This window comes from Magallana gigas, chromosome 7 (genome assembly GCF_963853765.1).
Source record: "Magallana gigas chromosome 7, xbMagGiga1.1, whole genome shotgun sequence".
In the NCBI taxonomy this organism is placed as follows: Eukaryota; Metazoa; Mollusca; class Bivalvia; order Ostreida; family Ostreidae; genus Magallana; species Magallana gigas.
The window spans coordinates 30,390,497-30,412,788 of record NC_088859.1 but is presented as its reverse complement, the minus strand read 5'-3'; the positions used below and the strand labels follow the sequence as shown (position 1 = coordinate 30,412,788).

At 34.8% G+C, this 22,292-nt stretch overlaps 2 protein-coding genes across 4 annotated transcripts; both read left to right on the top strand.

Moving 5' to 3' along the window:
- Positions 1 to 495: 495 nt before the first annotated feature.
- LOC105329265 (L-threonine 3-dehydrogenase, mitochondrial) lies at positions 496 to 6,258 on the top strand. Of its 3 annotated transcripts, none has more exons than XM_034456697.2 (9): positions 496 to 654; positions 1,690 to 1,853; positions 1,975 to 2,017; positions 3,190 to 3,260; positions 3,388 to 3,603; positions 5,096 to 5,202; positions 5,321 to 5,411; positions 5,508 to 5,774; positions 5,917 to 6,258. In XM_034456697.2, exons 2-9 carry the CDS (start codon positions 1,718 to 1,720, stop codon positions 6,063 to 6,065), a joined length of 1,080 nt encoding a protein of 359 aa, XP_034312588.1. In that variant the 5' UTR covers positions 496 to 654; positions 1,690 to 1,717; the 3' UTR covers positions 6,066 to 6,258. The 3 variants fall into 3 exon arrangements, with proteins under 3 accessions (XP_034312588.1, XP_065921065.1, XP_065921066.1); XM_066064993.1 differs by lacking the exon at positions 496 to 654 and adding an exon at positions 809 to 1,579; XM_066064994.1 differs by lacking the exon at positions 496 to 654 and adding an exon at positions 811 to 1,537.
- Positions 6,259 to 8,465: 2,207 nt separating this feature from the next.
- Positions 8,466 to 11,564, top strand: LOC105343861 (uncharacterized). Its single transcript, XM_011451359.4, has 2 exons — positions 8,466 to 8,610; positions 9,756 to 11,564. The coding sequence occupies exon 2, from the start codon at positions 9,788 to 9,790 to the stop codon at positions 11,453 to 11,455; it is 1,668 nt and encodes a 555-aa protein (XP_011449661.3). The 5' UTR covers positions 8,466 to 8,610; positions 9,756 to 9,787; the 3' UTR covers positions 11,456 to 11,564.
- Positions 11,565 to 22,292: the final 10,728 nt, after the last annotated feature.

Genomic DNA, 22,292 nt, shown 5'->3' with positions numbered 1-22,292 from the left:
GAAATAATTAAAATAATGTCATAAAATAAAAAAATAAATTCATAATAAATGGAAAAATGAATGCATATTCAGAAATAATCACTAAAATATCTCTAATTACTTATTTCAAGCTCGTTAGATACTTTCCAATTAAATATTTTTATGTTAAAATCATGATATTAATATTGCAGTTTATCAGACGTAGAACATCACGATAAAAAATGTTTAACGTTTTAAAATACGTTCTGCATTAGTTTCCTTCCTTTTCTCGTGTCAAATTAACAATAGATGTAATATTTATTATTTATAATCATGATCGCAAAATAAATTTACAAAAATAAAACATGAAATTGTTTACAGAAAATGCGATAGGGCTTCATGCATCTGGATTAATATAACAGATATACATGTAACGATGCTTATTTCCTAAAGCGTAATAATGGAAAAAAAACTCCCGAAGAAACGTGCTTTAAAAAGAAGGATTGGTAATATCAAAGCTCCAACCGACAACATATTGTGCTTTTTCAATGGATCATCGATTGTGGAAATACGTCACACCAAAAACCGGATGTATACAATTTACTGCCTCGAACAAGGCGATTGGTTAGAAAGGACAAGCCCCCCAGTCCACGAGGTTTACTAATAAGGAGACATAACCAAATAAAGAGCACCCAGGTAAGTCTTATCATCAGACACCTATATCAAAAGTTTATGTGCGGTTACATTTGATTATAGGATAATCGGATTAAGTCCGGAGTTGAGCGACTCTCTCAGAAATGATCAAAACATGTACGCCATAAGGCGACCCCTGATTTGTTTACTGTGCTCTGATTAATTTAGAAGTCGATAGGTCATACGACCTTTTGATTGATTAAATGTCATTATTCGCGACATTTGAGGATTTCATGTGAATTGACTTATTTTGTATATATAGTATATATTATTTTATACTGTGCATATGTATAGAACCGCTTTTTTCAGTTCTATAAGTAAAATAGGTGCTAACTTATGGTCATATAACAAATTGGAAGTGACATGTCTAGACTTTGACAAGAATATATGACAGCCCCGTGTCCATTTGGTGTCACCGTGAACCTGCTCTTGTGTTGAGTTATGATTCATCATTTCTTAAAACACTCTTTTTACACGTGTGAGCAGCTAGACCAACTGTGGATCAATCGCAAATCCACATAATTACTCACTCGTGACAGAGATCAGTTTGATAACGAAGCACTTTCATGAAATGTTTAATTTTAATGATCATTTTGTGTGAATTTCTTTATAGAACATGAACATTCATAGTCACAAACCTTTCATTTTCAGAAATGTTGAGATTTGTTTTCAATCGGTCTTTTCTAAAAATGATTTCACTGGGATGTAAACACTTTTACTGAAGATCATGATTATTGATCTAAACAGAGGGTGATCAAGGATACATCTCTGTATTGTAAAACAAAATATCCGCACAGTTCATTTATAGCTTTGAGTTTGTAATGAATAAGAAGTCAATGTATGGCGAACGTCCAAACACACGGGAAAACCAAAGTTGTTATTCTAGGTCAATTTCAAACCACGTGTATCAAGTTGTAATCCTTTTCATGTAAATATGTAATTAGCTGTTGAGAATTTTTTTATATACATATAAAGAGGAAAGTATCAAATATTGTTGTCTAAATATTTACATGTTGGTTTTATTGTGTCATTTTTAAGCAAGAAGAATAGGAAACCGGACGTTGGGATGAGTGGACTGCCCCTCAGGAATTTGTTGCGAAGCTGTGTCCCGCGGGCTTGTTCTGTCCGTCAGTACAACGGAGTCACCGGTGCGGCACCGGGGGTCAAGGACAAAAATGACCACCCCCGAGTCTTAATCACAGGTTGATAAATCTCAGTCTAATGAATTTCAAGATGTTATAAAGATGAAACTGAGAATTTTTTCATATAAATGTGTGTGATATTTTCAAAAGTTAATGTCTTCAATATTCGTTTATTGTACAGGGAGTCTAGGGCAGCTAGGAACTGGGCTTGCCAAAGTAATGAGGTAACTTAGCCCTCCCACCCCACCCTCTTTCTTTACATGTGTTTCTCTCATATAAATACATTCTGAAGAATTATTCGTTTCATTGTAGTTTACTTAGTCAGTATCGACACTTCTTATTACGATACAAATCTTGTCCTTACACTAATTCTGTGTCCATAGATAGTACGTAACAGTTTAAAGCACACACGCTTTGTTTGTTAAGAAAATGGTCTCAGCTATTTTTCACTAAAGTCAATACACATAATTCTCTAATTCTATAGTGTTGCATAAGGGCATGTAGGAACTTATCGATCACATGGTCTTGGCGCTTTTCCAACATGTTGATAATTAAGGACACGGGAATATTGCGTAACCATATGTAGCCAAGAACCTCGGGTAGTGAATCTTGAACCGATATGCCAACAAAATATAATTCATATTTTTAAAATTCATCCTTCATTTTTGTGATATTGACTTCAGTGTAACTATGACGACTGAGCAATCATTGTCATACATTAGCCCACACGCTATATTCACATCATGTACTTCCTTGATATGCAGATTTAACCACACGCCAAATGCCTTTCGATGTAATTTCACCAATAGGATGATAAAAATATAGGCCTATATATTGAAAGAAAAACCTTTCTTTTTATGTTGGTTTCCAAATATACCTTTTAAACATGTATATACTGTTATCAATTAAGAATTCATAATCAAACGAAGAATCATATCAAAATCAAAGAATTTAAAATCATTTGTTATTGAACTGAGAGAAATGAAGTACAGGTAGTTTGTCGGGACACGTGTTACAAGTGGCTCGCCGCTGGAATTTCGTGTCATACACTTTTTGTGGTTTTATCGGAGTTATTTTTTTTTCTAAACCTAAAATGATATTTTGGGTTTACTAAAAATAGCTCCGAAAAAAACCTACCAATTAATTTTAAATTATTGCATTTACAGATTATATATTTAAGAAATATATATCATCTATAAATGCAATATTTTAAAATTTAATCCTATACACAGATCTCATTGATCACATAATCATATTTACAATTTCAATCGTGACGTAATTCCTTGGTACATTCTTCAAAATGTTATAGATGTTTGCGACCGTTTACATTTTACATTCGTTTTAATTAAACGGCTCCTCTTTTTTATATATAAATGCTATATTATTATTTTTACAGACAACGCTATGGACAAAACAATGTCATTATGTCCGATATTCTGAAGCCTCCACAGGAAATATTGGAGAGTGGTAAGTTAGAACATTGACCATTGTTTAGCACGATGGGAAACAATATCGATATTATAGATAATACTGTAAGCTCTTTGGGTCGTACAAGTAAAGTTTAGCTGCTCATTTTCTGCACTGACTTTTACAGGTCCGTATGTATTTGCCGACATTTTGGATTTCAAGAAGCTGCAGGAGCTAATAGTCAACTATAACATCGACTGGATCATCCACTTCAGTGCGCTACTCAGCGCCATTGGAGAGAACAATGTCCCATTAGCCATGCGTGTCAACATCGAAGGTCTTCACAACGTGCTGGAACTGGCAAAACAGTACCGACTCAAAATATTTGTACCAAGTACCATAGGTATACCTCTTGGGAGACAAATTACTCTATGCATTATTTCCTTTGAAAGTCTTAATGAATTACCATCCAAACGACCCTCTCCCCTGTCGATCATCACTGCATAGGTTATTACGTTGGATAACCAGTAACCATACAAGACTGAGTGACGTATATAATACAGGCTTACATTGTCTTCAGATTTCATCGCATGTTGCAAGATTTATTGTGTCTCAGAACCCATATATCACTAGATTTGGAGATCAGACATGTCATTAACCCATCAAACTAGAGATCAATTTATTAAAACCCGAGAATTCTAATCGAATGAAAATTTGGTGTAAATGCAATTAATCTTTGTTCGTGGGGACTGCATGCTTTCATAAATCCATCCATTCTGGCTCATGAATAATCCTTTAAGGGCTGTTTAATAGCTTTTGTCTGGCAAGGAAAATATTTTTGGGGCTTTAACGAAATGTGAACACACTGAGTTATCTATTTTAGCTTTTGTCAAAATAACATCCGAACCCGAAGAAGTGATAATTCCGACAGAAACCCTGTAAAACTGATATGGAAAATCCATTCTAATTTAACATTTCATAGTACATGTACATGTATTATCTTGTTCTAATATAGTAATCATAATACATATACTCTTATTGATTCAGAACTACTTATGTCGATTTTGAGTCAAAGGGCAGACTACTCTCACTGCACTAAGTCATGGAATTAGAAATCTTATTGGGGCTGTGTTGAGAGGGTCGTCGCTATGAATTATTAATAATATTACACCGATTACATTTATGATTTTGATATTTTTTATTGCACAAACATAGTTTTCATGGTAATTTTGCCAAACAAAGCAATAAAAAAGCAAAGGTACGAACGCATTTGATTGAATCGTTAATGTTACGTAAAAGCATGGACTACTTGCTATACAATGCAGCGTCCGTTTACATCACTATTCATTAGCGATATCTTCATGATATCTCAGACAAACAAATACTTCATATATCCTCCGATTTCCTCTTGTATAGCTAAGTTCTGTAAATTGAACTCGATCTACCTAAGACGTCACGCAAATACCGCGCAGTGATTTTGTATCAAATATAAATTAAGAGAGTAATATGTATGCGTCGATTTACTCACTCGTGTATATTTATTAAACTAAATGAAATTTTTATTTTTTATTTAACAATTTGTGGAGAATATGGTAAAAATAGGGAATTACTACATGATCATATGTATTCTAACTCAAACGTATCACAGCTTACTTGAGCATTATGATGCGGAGTACATTTTTCAAGCCTGAAAATAGCAAGTTGGGCACAGGCTGGACAAGTTGATTGCTGATTTCAAGGATAAAACATTGAACGTTAGGACATGCCGCTTGTACAGAACCAATTGTTTACTGCACTTTGATTATCAGCTGAATTAATTTGAAAATTTCATTCGGAACTTTTTTTTTTACTTTGATTTTTGTCATAGTTAACTCTTATGTTTTGTTTACTATCAGGAGCTTTTGGTCCCGACTCCCCACGTGATCCCACCCCTGACCTGTGTATACAGCGCCCCCGGACAATTTACGGAGTCTCCAAAGTTCACGCCGAATTGATGGGCGAGGTGCGTTTCTATTATTTAGTATTTCGAATATCATCTTCATGTTTACTTTCAGGATTATACCTACCATTTCAATTTTGTAAATCATTAATTTTTTGTATATATCTCACTATATTTGCAGTACTATTATCACAAATTTGGCATGGATTTCCGTAGTTTAAGATTCCCTGGTATCATATCTGCCGACACAAATCCTGGAGGCGGCACCACTGGTAAGTCTATTACCGTTTACACGTCATGCGAAATATTACACACTGTACAGGCAATATACATTGTTTAACTTTTAAAAAAAATACGCACATTTGCAGACTACGCCGTAAAGATTTTTCACGATGCCCTAAAATCTGGACATTTTAAGTGCTATCTACGAGAGGACACCATGCTTCCTATGATGTTCATTGACGACTGTTTACGTTCGGTGGTTGAGTTTATGGAGACACCCGAATCAAAACTTAAAATGAGAACGTATAATGTGACCGCCATGAGTTTTACACCAGACGAGATTGTAGAGGAAGTCCGAAAATACGTTCCGGAACTAAAAGTGACGTATGAAATTGATGGCCGACAAGCAATTGGTACTTAAAAATTATCATTAATCGTTTGCTCATCTTATGTCTACAAATTTAGTCTAAGGCTGTAATAGTATTCTAGTCTGTTGTTTAATGTCCAATTCATATACATTGCAATTATAAAAAATGAAAATATTTTATATTCCAGCCGACACTTGGCCCAAACGTTTTGATGACAGTAACGCGCGAGCTGACTGGGGGTGGAAACACACAATGGATCTCCCGCAAATGTGCAAGGCCATGTTTGAATTCCTGGATCCATCCCATCAAAAGCAAAAGCAGAGAATCAAAGCCTGAAACAACCCGGAGTGTGAATATCATAAACTGAATCTCACTGACAGCAAAAGAATCTCAAGAATTTTACACCATACGAAATACACTTTTTTTTTAACTTTTCGTTTTTAATGAAATTATATGTCCATTTTAAAGCATATATTTTGGTTGTTTGTTGTTATATCACTTTGAGTTGTTAAAAAAGTAATATAATTTATTTCATGCAGTCTTTTCTTATCAATGATGTTGATTCTTTACTTTCTTACTTCATGCAATTAGTCGAATCAGGCACGTAGCATCGTTTTTGAAAGTTGGGGGGCCAGACTCAACCAAAAAATCTTGACAAGCAAAAAAAAAAAAACAAACTTTGTGGCCATTGTGGCCCCATCCTACCCCCAGGGGTCATCATTTTCACAACTTTGAATCTACACTACCTGAGGATGCTTCCACACAAGGTCAGCTTTCCTTGCCAAATGGTTTCTGAGAAGAAGATTTTTAAGGATTTACTAGTAATCTATATACAAATGTATATTCCTATGTAAAAATTCGACCCCCCCCCCCTTTGTTGCCCCACCCTTACCCCAGTGGTCATGATTTTCACAACTGTGAATCTACACTACCTGAGGATGCTTCCATGCAAGTTTCAGCTTTCCTGACCAAATGGTTCTTGAGAAGATGATTTTAAAGAATTACTCTTTATATTCCTATGTAAAATTTGACCCCCTTGTGGCCCTACCAACCCCTGAGGGTCATGATTTTCACAACTACCTCAGGAAGCTTCTACAAAAGTGTCAGCTTTCCTGGTCAAATGGTTCTTAAAAAGAAGATTTTTAAAGATTTAGTCTATATATTCCTATGTAAAATTCGACACCCCCCCCCCCCCATTGTGGCCCCACCCTACCTCCGGGGGTCATGATTTTCACAACTCTGAATCTACACTACCCGAGGATACTTCCACACAAGTTTCAGCTTTCCTAGCCAAATGGTTCTTGAGAAGAAGATTTTTACAGATTTAGCCAATATATTCCTATGTAAAATTCAACCCCTACCCCTACTTTGAATATATACTACCTGAGGATGCTTCCACAAAAGTTTCAGCTTTCCATGCCAAATGGTTCTTGAGAATAAGATTTTTAAAGATTTATAAAAAAAAAATCAATAATTCCTAATTATCTCCCCTTGTAAAAGGTTGTTTTCCTTAATTTTCACAACTTTGAATCTCCTTTGCCTAAAGGGTACGGAATGTTTCGCATCTAAACGTGTTTCGTGCTGAGATGATTCACACCTATTCTGTTTCGCATTGAGATGGTTCGCACCGCGATGTTTCGCATCGAATCGATGTCATTCTTTACAAGGAATGATTAATGAATCATGCCCATGTAAAGGTTAAGTTTATGTAGCCGGTGTCGGTAGAATAAATACCTCTTGATCTGAACCTATATAATAAGGCCGTGGCCTCAAAGGCTTCATTATTCATTGACCCAAATGACCCATAAGACCGGTCACTTTAAACATTCTGTTATTTGGAGACCCAGATAGAAATTATTCCTATAATATAAACATTTTCAAACATGTACATCAATTTATTTCTGCTACTAAACGATTTGTAACTTAATTCCACTTGCTACCATATTGTCGATTTTGTTATTTTTGTTATTTTTGTTATTTTTGCATCGTACGACTGTTTATTACTCGGTCACTTTTAATGTTAATTCAAGTTATGATATCTCTCTCTGTATATTTTCTATCATATTTTTCCCTTTTCATTTTTTTGTTAAATTTTTCCATCTATTTCATCTTTTTTCATTTGTTGTTCCTAATATACTTGCCATTCAGCAAGGGCAATTATTGTTTTTTATAGTAGAAAGTTAACTTAAGGAAACGGATTAATATAAGTTGTAACAACTTGTTTCCGAATCCTGTTTGTAATATTTATTGTTTATATTGATGTACAATTCAAATAAAATAAAGTTTAAACTAAAGGCTTCATAAAAAACCAACGAAAACGAAAAACGTACGTTATACTAGCGGCGCGGCGCATACATAAATGTAAACACCGTTTCCATGTTTTTTATAACTTATTTCAATTTTAATATAGCTTATAATTAATTTCAGAGCAATAATAACACGAGAAAAATATATCTTAATACAGTGAGAATTTTCGCTCCGAGGGAGGTGCGAATCATCTCAGCGCGAAACAGAATAGGTGCGAACCATCCCGGATTCTGCCTAAGGGTGCATTGTGCCAAATTTTTTGGAAATTGGCCCAGTGGTTCTGGAGAAGATGTTGAAAATGTGAAAAGTTTACGGACAGACGGACGACAGACAAACTGTGATCAGAATAGCTCAGGTGAGCTAAAAACTAATACGTTTACTATACACAATCGCGTAATGCCTACCCATTCATTCCTTATTACAACAAACAAATTGCGATTGCACCAGACCCGACACGCCAAGTTGGACAAGGGTGTGTATTTACCGACATAAACCATGTGAGACAACACATATTTTGGAACTAAATATCTCCCAAAATCATGTGTAAGGATTAAACGTCAAAGAGGATTTAAACGTATGTATAACAGCTGTATAACTGGGTCATGTACATTACGACAATTGCACCCACTGACATAACATCGATTTTGAAAGTCTGGGGAGGGGGGACATACTTACCCGAAATCCTGACAAAATATGCCTGAAAAACTATTTAGTTTTCAACCAAATAATGCTAATATTTGATATTCTAATCGGAAAGGGGGGGGGGGGGGGGGGGGGTAGCGCGCCTAGTAACGAATAAACAAAAGGATTGGCTGTTCGCACTAAACCGCGTTCGCTCTTGACGCCGTTCGCACTGTGTCCGTTTGCCTTAATTTTATAGAGGATTAATTAATTTATATATTTTTGTGTATTCTTGTCAATTTAAACATTTTGAAAGATACATATATAATTAATGAAAACAATACCGCCCTTTCTACTTCTACATAATAATCACCATGGATGACAGTAGTTTAATACAGTTACATGTTCCATTTCCGTATATATCTCAATTAGAGATCAAAGGATTGTGTTATGTAAATTCTTTAAAGATAGAATAGGTGATAATCATCTGCTATTAAATTAGCTTCTGAATGAGCCAATTAAAGTCTCAAATTATTTAATTGTTTAAAAACACCAAGCGAATCATTATAAAAACAAGAAGACGGTTATCGACAATGTACGGCAATAAAATCTTACAATTAACATATACCAATTGCGTCATTTTTTATGAAGGAAAAACATTAATATTATATACGAATAATTAATAAAAGTTAAAAAGTTTTAAGTTAAAAGTAAATGAAATAACTTATAATATTGTTTATTTATAAACAAGGAGCAAACGAGGTTTAAGGCGAACGATTATTTGGGCGAACGATAATTAGAGCGAAGGCACCTAGAGCGAACGGACCAAGGCGAACATGTGGATAGGGCGAATGCCCCCGATACCAAACAAATTAATGTTTAAAAGTCAACATTACTCCATTTAATTTGTTACATGCTCCCAAACAGCTGGGACTACTTATTTTCTATATCTATATTTGAAATTAACAAAAATCTGTCCTTAAGAGGTTCATACAGGTCAACATAACACTTTTTAAAAATGTATACAAATTCATGCAAAGCAACTGAAAAGGAATAAATATTTCACTTATTATTTCTTAATTGTTATTGTTTTTTCAGGATCTCTAAAACAGGAAATAAAAGAGTCTGCCATGGACCCTGGGACTTGGGCCCAGGATGTTTTACGATGTCGACTCTGTGAGACCGCAGGCCCCCCTATGTACTGTGACATTTGTCATATACATCTTTGTAAAGCCTGTGTGGGGGAACATCTCTCTGATCAATCCAAAGAACACAAAATGCTGCCATTTGAAAAAAGGGGATCTACTACTAAATGTCTAAAACATTCCTCGAAGATTTGTGAACTTTACTGTAAACAATGTGTCGTTCCTATTTGTGTGCTCTGTGTTTCCTCTAAGAAACATAATGCACATGATGTAGTCGACTTTGCTGATGGTTTTGGAAGCCACAAACATGACTTTCAGAAAGATTTAAAAGAATTAGAAGATTTCCTTTTTCCCAAATATCAGATGATTGCGTCCAACATTGCAGTTCAGAAATCTGAAGTAAAGAAAAACTCCAGGAAATTGACAATAGCAATAGACAAACATGGAGAAGACTTGTACAAAGAAATAACTACCATTATACAGGAACTGAAATCTGATCTTGATGAAATGGACTCCAAACACCTAGCTGTCTTAAATAAGCAGGAAGATGAAATCACATGCACTATTTCTGAAATCAGACAGAGCATTGCTGATCTGAAGGAGTTACTGGACTCCAATGATGTCAGCCTTGTCTCTGCCTATAAATCCAGGAATGCTGAATTCAGAAGATTGCCTCCTAAACTCACAGTTTCTCTTCCAAACTTTATCCCTCAGAAAATTAAAATAAAAAAACTTTACCAACAATTTGGTTCACTGTCAGCATGCTCCATTACAACAAAGAAACATGGCTACACAATGGACACCTCAGAATTTGGATCCTCTCCTATCAAACCACTCCTTGATGAACCACGGATCATCTCCACCATACAGACACAGAATCAATACTTAGACGGTGTTACTTGTCACAATGATGAAGAAATCTGGACCTGTGGTAATGGTAAGATGATGAGACTCTACAACCTGCAGGGGGAACTAGTGAAGTCAGTCCAAACCAAGTCATGGAACAGTCCACGGGACATAGCAGTGACAAGGAATGGGGATCTACTTTATACTGATTACACGGATAGAACTGTGAACCTAGTGAAGAATACACAGAATCAGACAGTAATTAGACTACAGGGGTGGAGTCCTCGCAGTGTTTGTAGTACCTCCTCTGATGACCTTTTGGTTCTCATGGACAGAAATGACGATGAACAAACAAAAGTTGTGCGTTACTCTGGCTCCACAGAGAAACAAAGTATTCAGTACGATAAGAAAGGAAGACCTCTGTATTCAGCTCCTGAATTACGTAAACAAATTAAATACATCAGAGAGAACAGGAACTTAGATATCTGTGTGGCAGACTATGGAGCCCGTGCAGTAGTGGTGGTCAATCAGGCCGGGAAACTCCGGTTTACCTACACTGGTCCTCCCTCTTATACAAAGGGATCATTTATTCCAGAGGGCATCACAACAGACAGCCAGGGTCAGATCCTGACATCAGACTTTAACAACCACAGTATCCACATCCTGGATCAGGATGGAGAGTTCCTCGGCTACATTGACAACTGTCATTTACAAGGTCCATCGGGTTTATATGTGGACACCAGAGACAACCTCTATGTGGCTGAATCGAACACAAATAAAGTGAAGAAAATACAATATATGATGTAAACAAATCGTTTGTGTGTATTATATGTAAACAAACTGTGTGTGTGTATTATATGTAAACAAACTGTGTATGTGTATTATATGTTAACAAACTGTGTGTATGTATTATATGTAAACAAACTGTGTGTATGTATTATATATAAACAATCTGTGTGTATGTATTATATGTGAACAAACAGTGCATATGTATTATATGTAAACAAACTGTGTATGTGTATTAATATATGTAAACAAACTATGTATTTGTCATGGTGTGTCATGTTGTGTAAATATGTTTAAGAGTTTACTCATGCCAAATGACAAGTAATTAGTTAGGGTCAATTCTCTGCTAATTATCCCCAATTAGTCTATATAATTGTTCTGAGTTGTCCTTAAGCTTTTTGAATAATTATCAATAGTAATTAATGTACCTCATTTTCATTAATTATCTTTTAGAATATAAATATACAGTTGGAAATTTATTCAATTCAGTCAGACTCTTTTGGCCACTACCTCATGTTGCTTATGTCTTCACACTGACTATCTAGTTGACTGTCCACCAGTCTGTTAGTAAGACTAAGCAACACCGAGCTAAATTTCAGACAGACACTTTTGGCCACTACCTCATGTTGCTTATGTCTTCACACTGACTATCTAGTTGACTGTCCACCAGTCTGTCAGTAGACTAAGCAACATTGAGCTAAATTCATTCTGACTCATTTGGTTTTTTTTAAGAAATAATTATTTTTATCCTGTCTTATTTTGACTCTATTTTATTTGATTATTGTTGATATTTCATGGTTGATTTAAATCACTTAATCAATAAATTGTGTAAAACTTGCCTTCGAGTTATAGCTCTATGCATATTCGACTTAGAGGTCAATTTAAGCTTAATAACTATAGGCTGACCCCCTGTCTCTTGGGTTGGGCCTATACGAGTTAATTCCCCTTATTCTATTGTGCCCTTTTCCTATTGATGTTGTATAATAGTAGCTAGGAAGACGGTTTGATTTATAAACAAGGTTACGTTATAATGCGACCTCAATAGCAAGTTATGATGGCATTCAATGTTTTTCAGTCGCATTAAATTATTTTAATACAACTCTTTCTTTGTATACTTGTTAATGCTCTTTGAAGAGCCCTACCCAGTATTCTGAAGAAGGAGAGTAAAAACTCGCGCCGCAATACGTCATTGGCATTGAAAGTATTCAACGGCTGGAGATCTCAGCGAAACCAACAGCATTGTGACATTTATACAATCCCCGAGTTACTTACAAGTTCATATCAAGAACTATGATTTACTTTATCGTGTTTTGTGATTGAAGCCAGGTGCGCGGATGGTCCCCCTACCCCCCAAATACTATATGAGATATGTTCCGGTATCTTGCGGTACATGCGAGAGGAAGGCGTAAGCGACATGAACTTTTTAGATGCGAAAGATGCCCGTTTCCATGACTTCCGAAAAACTCTGGACACTTGTATGAAAGAACTTGCATCTCAAGGAATCGGTGTGTCTGTCAAGCAAGCTGACCCGTTAACTCCAGAACAAGAGAACGTGCTTTGGAAGCGACATAAACACAATAATTGCAAACATTTTGGATTGCGGGGCCCAGATAAACACAGAAAATTGAAGGTATGTCAGTTGAGATGCGACGTATCCGACGGAAAAACGTGTATTGGTTTTTGTGGGCGCACATCAAAGAATTTTGCTGGGGGACCTCACCAGAGGAACATTCTTGCAAAATCGATACGCCACTTCTCTGAATCGGGAACGCCACAATATATATATATATATATATATATATATATATATATATATATATATATATATATATATATATATATATATATATATATATATATATATATATATATGTGTGTGTGTGTGTGTGTGTGTGTGTGTGTGTGTGTGTGTGTGTGTGTGTGTGTGTACGATATATATGCATCTTACATCTCTATGGTGGAACAAGGTCCATTCTATAGACGGCCACTTCGTCGAGCCGAAATCCGCTTTGGAATTCAACCTAGGGGGGTCAACAAGTTTGGGATCATTATCAAGACCATGTGTGCTGAGGCAGGGTTTGTTTGGGAACTTTTGAAACCACTAGGGGAAACGCACTTGCGCAACGAACTTGTTTCAGTCCGGTAAGTTGCATGATTAAAATGAACAAGAGTATTAAATTATCTGTGTATTGTAATTTTTGTTTTATGTGTGTGATGTTTAATTTGTTTTTATTTGACTGTACTGGGTTTTGAGGAAGAGCAGATAATGGAAAGAACAGGCCACCGTAGTTCCACCATAAGAACTTACAAGAGGCAGTCTATGGAAAGCCATCGCTGCCTTATGTGGCTATTTTATATGTAGATGGTGCTTGATTATATTATGCTGTGGTTATTTCATGTGAAGATGGTGCTTTATTATATGAAGATGATGCTTTATTATATGAAGATGGTGCTTTATTATATGAAGATGGTGCCTTATTATATGAAGGTGGTGCTTTATTATATGAAGATGGTGCTTTTTTATGTGAAGATGGTGCTTTATTATATGAAGATGGTGCTTTATTTATGAAGGTGGTGACTTATTATATGAAGATGGTGCTTTTTTATGTGATGATGGTGCTTTGTTATATGAAGATGGTGCTTTATTATATGAAGATGGTGCTTTTTTATGTGATGGTGCTTTTTTAATGTGAAGATGGTCACTCGGAACTTTATTTCTGAAGACTGAGTTAAACATTTATTATCTCGAAATTTTGAAACTAGAACAAACTTGATACAGTTAAAATCCATTTAATACACAATTGCTAGTTTCTCTTTTTTAGCATAATAAGTATTTATGTTACGAGATGAACTGTACGACTTAATCTCAACTGAATTGACAAATATGATTAATTGAATAATACAATATTTTGTCAGTATTTCTTGACATTTTACTTTTGCCTTTACCACTTATAAAAGGACCATCTTTGAGCTATATTATAGTATAGTAGACCTTTCCCTATGACTTTCCCTTACTTTATCTTCAAGTCAAATCCTATCACCTAGGGCATCAGTCTCTTTAAAATCAGATCCTCAATCCGTTCCTTTATTTGTTTTTTTTAAATAATGTTTTGTTTTGAAACACTCAGAATGTGAGCTCTTCCTCCAACTCACCACATAGGTTTAAGAGGAACGGTCATCAATGACGAAGACCGACTGGGCGATGACAATAACAAAATCAAAGTACTGAAGAACTGACGAGAGTTGATTTTGTCGATGTTTATTTATTTTAAAATCAATGATATGTTATTTTGCATGACAAGTACATGTAGTTTCTAATTTGTATTTGAATTACGCACATTTTTATAATATGAATTTTTGGACTTTTTCGACAAGAATGTCGAGAAACCTCCCATATGAATCATCTTAAATAATATTTAAAGATAAAATTAATTCAATCAAACTATGTATCAGTAATAGAAATATTTCTCGAAAATTGTATGGATCCAAGCAATATTGAACTCTATAGTCTCGTTCAACCAAACGCTCGACTGACACCGTAAGCAAAACAATCTCCGACAAGCAAGGGAGACTCTCTGCTTGTCGGAGATTTACGGAGACAGCCGAGCGTCGAGTTGAACGAGACTATATTGAACTCTGGCGTAGGAATACATACGACTACAAAAAATATCTAAATTGTTCGTACCATTTAAAATCTGACTATTTTCAAGCTATTTATAAATAAGTTTCCTTGAAAAACAATGCTTTAGCATACATTACATCGAATTTATCAATTATGTTCAAGAACTAAGTCTTGTCAGCAGCGATGATTTGTAATGAGGTCCAAACACTGTTTCACTTTCGGTTTGTCTGAGTAACTGCATAGGAGAGTTGATTAAAATCAACTCCCAATTAAGAGCGGATCAAAGAGCTTATTTTAATCAGATTGCTAGGGCATAACCTTCGCTTAAACACAAATAATTATTAAATTCAATTTTCTGCTTTTCAGGATAACGTTACTAGGCTTTAATTCTTGTAATATTCCGTCATTATATAGTTGTCACTTAATAGATGTAAGTTCGGTTGGGGTAAAGTCGTACACAGTTAGATCTTCTCGATAGCTTATATACTAATTGTGCTAGAAAAAAGAGGAACTAGCAATAGTGTATCAAATGGATTTTGATCGCATCAATTTTTTGTTTTACTTTCAATATTTCGAGATAATACATAAATGGTTAACCCAGTATTAAAAAATAAGAAGAGTTCCGAGTGACCACCTTCACATTAAAAAGCACCATCATATAAAAAAAGCACCATCATATAGTAAAGCACCATCTTCACATAAAAAAGCACCTTCACATAAAAAAGCACCATCTTCATATAATAAAGCACCATCTTCATATAATAAAGCACCACCTTCATATAATAAAGTACCATCTTCATATAAAAAAGCACCACCTTCATATAATAAAGCACCATCTTCATATAATAAAGCACCACCTTCATATAATAAAGCACCATCTTCACATGAAATAACCACAGCATAATATAATAAAGCACCATCTTCACATGAAATAGGCACATAAGGCAGCTATGGCGTTCCATACCAGTCTGCGCAACAACTTGATGAGGTGAGTCGTGCATTAGAGCCACCTCGGAAATCCATGAGGCAGCATGGGGATGTCGAGAAGGAAAACGCAATAACCCAGGAGACGAAAGATTCAAAGGAGAGAAACAACGCGATTTCCGTGTCCGAAAACGCTGGAGAGGAAATATGCAAATACCTATGAGTGAAAAAATTATTCACTTTTTTGTCATTTTTGAAAATAAAAATAATGTTTTGTAGGCTATTTGAATTTTTTTTCTGCACAAGAAATGTGAAAAATAGAAACTAGCCAACTGTTATAATTATTTACTAGTTTTGTGGAAAAAACTTTACTATTGTTAGTTCGGATGTTTCATTTCCGTTTCGAAATCAACATAATCTTGTTTCATTTGCATATTAACTCCTCCTACATTTTAGTTAAAAGAGTTTGATATGTGATGCTAAATATTGAATACGTAATACTTTATATGTAAATATCTCCACACTTTTCGTGATATGCGAAATACATCTTCATAAAGATCAAAGGAAAAGTTGTCGGTCATGGGATAAGTATTTATAAATCTATTTTTTGTCGTACCATCTGTTTTAATGAATACGTCAATACGTGGGATGCATTAAATGAACGTAAAAAATAAAAGTTGGGAAGAACATAATGTTCTTAATGAACTGACGTAATAAGTCTCAATACCTAATAAATCCTCAAAAATAATGTCACAATTTAAAAAAGAAGAAAACAAATTACTTGTAATCGTGAAGAAATACATGATTTGGAAGGCTTTACAGTACTAACATTTCATACCTTCATTATTAAAACAATCCAGATTTTCCTCATCGAATACTATTTTGTATTGGTAGATATTACGCAAAAAATGTCATTCATGTTTTTAAAAGATGTACAGAACCCTTATTATGATCATAGACTCAAAGAACCATGTGGCTCATAGGTAAACAAAAGATGCATTGTACAGGTAAATGGCGGGTGATTTAAAATGTACTATGTATTAAAAGGGTTTGTTCCCGTTTTGCACACATTTGTAAATTAGGTATCGAAAAAATGTGTGCGAAACGGGAATTTGACCAGGTGAGATAATTGCTTAATTGCTATAGCCTATATTACAATTCCTGCGAGGGCAATTGACAATAAAATATATAATAAAAACGTATCTACACTCGCAACTGATATTTACATTTATTTTATGTTACAATATTACTTGCATAAAATCACATTTACATAATAATTGACATCCATATTAATGAATTTGATTTGAAACATCAATTTGGTCATGAACAATTTTATTATTTTTTTAAACATGAATATTGCAAATATGTAGCGCCTTTGCTTAAATTACTGCCTATGGGAAGCACATGTTAAAAGTTTGAAGAGAAAATATCATATGCTAAAACATTGGATTGGAAACTGTAGTTATATTAAGAAGTCTATATCCAATCCCCCTCAGAGTTTCTTACTTGCTATATAAGTTAAAGCGATCGAAAGACATTTTATTTAATAGCAGCAAAGCGATTGAAAAATGTTTTATTTCATCAATAAGTTTATATTCAGCAAATATTTGAAGATTCCAATGCGGTAGAGATTATACGCAAGGCAAAGGATTGTCCGACGACTTCAGAGAATCAGTCATCACATGTTTGTGTAAATGCTATAGATAAACAATGAACGCGCATATCTATTCTTATACATTCACTTATCGAAAAAAGAAAAGAATTTTTTTATCTGGGTATAATTTCAATTTATTAAATCAGAATTTGAATTATTCTTCTCTAGGAATAAACCCTGGTTTATGGCCCACTTGATTTCAGACTTGTCACTCTCTGCATGGGCGCTTCCCAGCTAATTCTGACGAACGATACCGTAAATCTGGAAATTTTTACCGTAGATAAATATTTAGCTAATTTGCGCGTGCTCTGCATTCGCAAAATTTTTTTTCCTAAAAATTAATCAACAAAAAAAAAGTAATAAAAATTTTGCCGAAGGCTGGTCTCTTCTCCTTACTATATGAACAGGTGTCCGTAAGTAGTGGTCATTTAAAAAACCTGTTATATAACCAGGTAATTACCCCCAAGCTGTAACCAGCGTGTGGAGAAGGACTTCACTCATAATCGGTATCTTCGGTTGACTGGTAGCTTCATGTTTATCTTAAGTGTACATGTATACTGCTGACACTGCATGCATGCGTGATTTATTCATAGATATGATAGGTACCGGCGTTACGCAGAATGTAGTGGGTTTTTTTTACCCCATTCACAGTGTACCGGGGGGACATTAACATTCACGGAATACGAAAATTTGTACAGTATTTTCATTAAAATTGAATTTCTCGCTGAATGCCGCCATTTCCTTCTCATTCTCGCTCGCTTGACACAGGAAAACATTACTTGTGTTTGACACGTGACCCTCCGATACCTGTGTGGTGTACACAAACCGGTTTGTTCCCGTTTTGCACACATTTGTAAATGAGGTATCGAAAAAATGTGTGCGAAACGGGAATTTGACTAGGTAAGATAATTGCTTAATTGCTATAGCCTATATTACAATTCCTGCGAGGGCAATTGACAATAAAATAAATAAAACATATCTACACTCGCAACTGATATTTACATTTATTTTATGTTACAATATTACTTGCATAAAATCACATTTACATAATAATTGACATCCATATTAATGAATTTGATTTGAAACATCAATTTGGTCATGAACAATTTTATTATTTTTTTAAACATGAATATTGCAAATATGTAGCGCCTTTGCTTAAATTACTGCCTATAGGAAGCACATGTTAAAAGTTTGAAGAGAAAACATAATATGTTAATATATAATTCTTGCTTTTGCTGACATATATGGAGGAAATGCGTCTAGTGAGAACGCTGCTAAATATTTTTCATTTATGTTGTGGCTTGAATAATCGAAGAAATAGACAAACTGTATAATGATACATCGGCAATTTTATATGCTTCAAAAACTGTAAAGATTACTTCACAAAACCTATCAAATGAAGACTTAATTCATGCATTTTCAACCTTTTTCAGATTGAGGTATATCGCATCAATATTAAATCAAAGTACTGAAGAACTGACGGGAGTTGATTTTGTTTTAAGATCAATGATATGTTACTTTGCTTGACAAGTACATGTAGTTTCTAATTTGAATTACGCACATTTTTATAATATGAATTTTTGGACTTTTTCGACAAGAATGTCGAGAAACCCCCATATGAATCATGTTAAATAATATTTAAAGATAAAATTAATTCAACCAAACTATGTATCAGTAATAGCAATATTTCTCGAAAAATGTATGGATCCAAGTAATATTGAACTCTAGTACGTCTCGTTCAACCAAACGCACGGCTGACACCGTAAATCTCCGACAAGGATTTACGGAGACAGCCGAGCGTCGAGTTGAACGAGACTATATTGAACTCTGGCGTAGGAATACAAAAAATATTTATAAAACAGAACAAAATATCTATATTCTTCTTGTTCTATCGTTAAGGCGCTGATAAAACACAGGTAAAAATCCAGGTAAAATCTTTGACCGAAAGCAGACTATAATTGCTATCACAACACAAATCACACCTGTTGTTCTATACCCAATTATCAAATGTGTGCAAAACGGGAACACACCATTAAAAGAATTACTTTTCGAAATAGTGCCAAACGATACGCTTTCGTAAGGTAATAATAAAGAAATCCTTTTTTTTTTGGTCTAAATTTCTATCTCAATATGATTACATCTCATTCTTATCAATATTAATATCAAGATTTAAAAATGTACATTTCCTTATATCAGTGACCAATAATCATCTACATGTAGTTTAAACAAACAAACAAAAAACCAGAAACACAAATATGTATCAGGATATCTTTTCGCTTACAAGCAAATATTTATTTAAACAACACATGTGCATATTAACATTCATGCGCGGATCCAGAAAATTTTTCCAGGGGGGGTCCGAAGGATAATTGTGTTTGCCAGGGGGGGTCCGAGGCATATTTTCGCGATAATTTTACTATGTAAATTTAATAAATTTTCATTTTCCAGGGACCCCCCCGACCCCCCCCCCCCCCCCCCTCTAGATCCGCGCATGACATTTTTTACTCTTTCCATTTGAGTAAGACCGCGGTACATTAACTGGCAAGTTTTACGTCAGTTTCACCTGTTGTTCAAAACATTTGAATTGGCGGGGACAAATTACGTGGACGTCTGAGAAAACATTGGATTGAAACTATAGTTATATTAAGAAGTCTATATCCAATCCCCCTCAGAGTTTCTTACTTGCTATATAAGTTAAAGCGATCGAAAGACATTTTATTTAATAGCAGCAAAGCGATTGAAAAATGTTTTATTTCATCAATAAGTTTATATTCAGCAAATATTAGAAGATTCCAATGCGGTAGAGATTATACGCAAGGCAAAGGATTGTCCGACGACTTCAGAGAATCAGTCATCACATGTTTGTGTATATGCTATAGATAGACAATGAACGCGCATATCTATTCTTATACATTCACTTATCGAAAAAAGAAAAGATTTTTTTTATCTGGGTATAATTTCAATTTATTAAATCAGAATTTGAATTATTCTTCTCTAGGAATAAACCCTGGTTTATGGCCCACTTGATTTCAGACTTGTCACTCTCTGCATGGGCGCTTCCCAGCTAATTTTGACGAACGATACCGTAAATCTGGAAATTTTTACCGTAGATAAATATTTAGTTAATTTGCGCGTGCTCTGCATTCGCAAAAAATTTTTTCCTAAAAATTAATCAACAAAAAAAAAGTAATAAAAATTTTGCCGAAGGCTGGTCTCTTCTCCTTACTATATGAACAGGTGTCCGTAAGTAGTGGTCATTTAAAAAACCTGTTATATAACCAGGTAATTACCCCCAAGCTATAACCAGCGTGTGGAGAAGGACTTCACTCAAAATCGGTATCTTCGGTTGACTGGTAGCTTCATGTTTATCTTAAGTGTACATGTATACTGCTGACACTGCATGCATGCGTGATTTATTCATAGATATGATAGGTACCGGCGTTACGCAGAATGTAGTGGGGTTTTTTACCCCCCATTCACAGTGTACCGGCGGGACACCAACATTCACGGAATACGAAAATTTGTACAGTATTTTCATTAAAATTGAATTTCTCGCTGAATGCCGCCATTTCCTTCTCATTCTCGCTCGCTTGACACAGGAAAACATTACCTGTGTTTGACACGTGACCCTCCGATACTTGTGTGGTGTACACAAACCGTCGCATGTGAAGGTGTGAACTGCTAATTGGGATAATTATCTCGTTATAAATCTTGAATACCCCTTTAGGTAGTTTTGTTGCATTTGCTGCTGTTATTGTATATATCGGTAATTTGAACAAGATATAAATTGCAGACATCAACTCTCACATGATACTTTATGAAGTTGGTAAACATAATTATACGATTCGTAAGAAAATTAAAGGCGGCGGTAATATACGATGTCCGAAGGTTAGCTAACATTGTGCATGTCAGTATGTTGACATAAATATTTGAGTGCTTTTTATTTTTAGCGCCGATGACAATTCGCAAAAATTTATAACGTAAAAATTAATATATAGCTTTATGACTCGAATTCGCAAAAAATTAATCGACGAAAAAATTTCCAGATTTACGGTATATATTTTTGTTATACTTTATGTGAAATACTGAAATCTGATTGGTTTGGACGCAGTTGATAATCCGTTCTATTACCCTCAGCGTTAGCAACACACTTGGCAACGGGTAACATTATATAAATAGTGCCTGTTTGGGATGGTAACAGTTGAAATTGACACCCCGAGGAAACCATTGTCAACCGACGCGGAGCGGAGGTTGACAATGGTTTTCGAGGAGTGTCAATTTCAGCTGTTATCCTCCCAAACAGGCAATATTCATTTTATTATACTGAATGTCTTAATATTAGATAATTTTGTACTGCTTTTATATAGAAATAACGTGAATTCTACGCCGAACCGTACATACGAATATATGCATACCCTCTGTACAATAAAATCAATTTTCTAATCAAATTCAGTTGGTTTCATAGAATAGAGGGTAGACATAGATATGATTCGTCATTTACAAAATTAGCTGGCGAGCGCCTATGATTCTCTGAAGACATCGTACAATGCTTTGCCTTGCGTATAATCTCTCCCGAACTGTGATCTTTTCATATCTGCTGATTATTTACTTATTGATGAAATAATACAATTTCATTCCAATGTTTTCTCAAACTTCCG

What these genes read in the sequence shown, in the direction of transcription:
- LOC105329265 (XM_066064993.1), top strand. Translation starts at nt 1,473, where the DNA reads ATGAATAAGAAGTCAATGTATGGCGAACGTCCAAACACACGGGAAAAC. An exon ending in CCCCCGAGTCTTAATCACAG is followed by an intron (nt 1,854 to 1,974) that starts GTTGATAAATCT and finishes TTTATTGTACAG; the next exon opens with GGAGTCTAGGGCAGCTAGGA. An exon ending in TGATGGCCGACAAGCAATTG is followed by an intron (nt 5,775 to 5,916) that starts GTACTTAAAAAT and finishes TTTATATTCCAG; the next exon opens with CCGACACTTGGCCCAAACGT.
- LOC105343861 (XM_011451359.4), top strand. Translation starts at nt 9,788, where the DNA reads ATGGACCCTGGGACTTGGGCCCAGGATGTTTTACGATGTCGACTCTGT.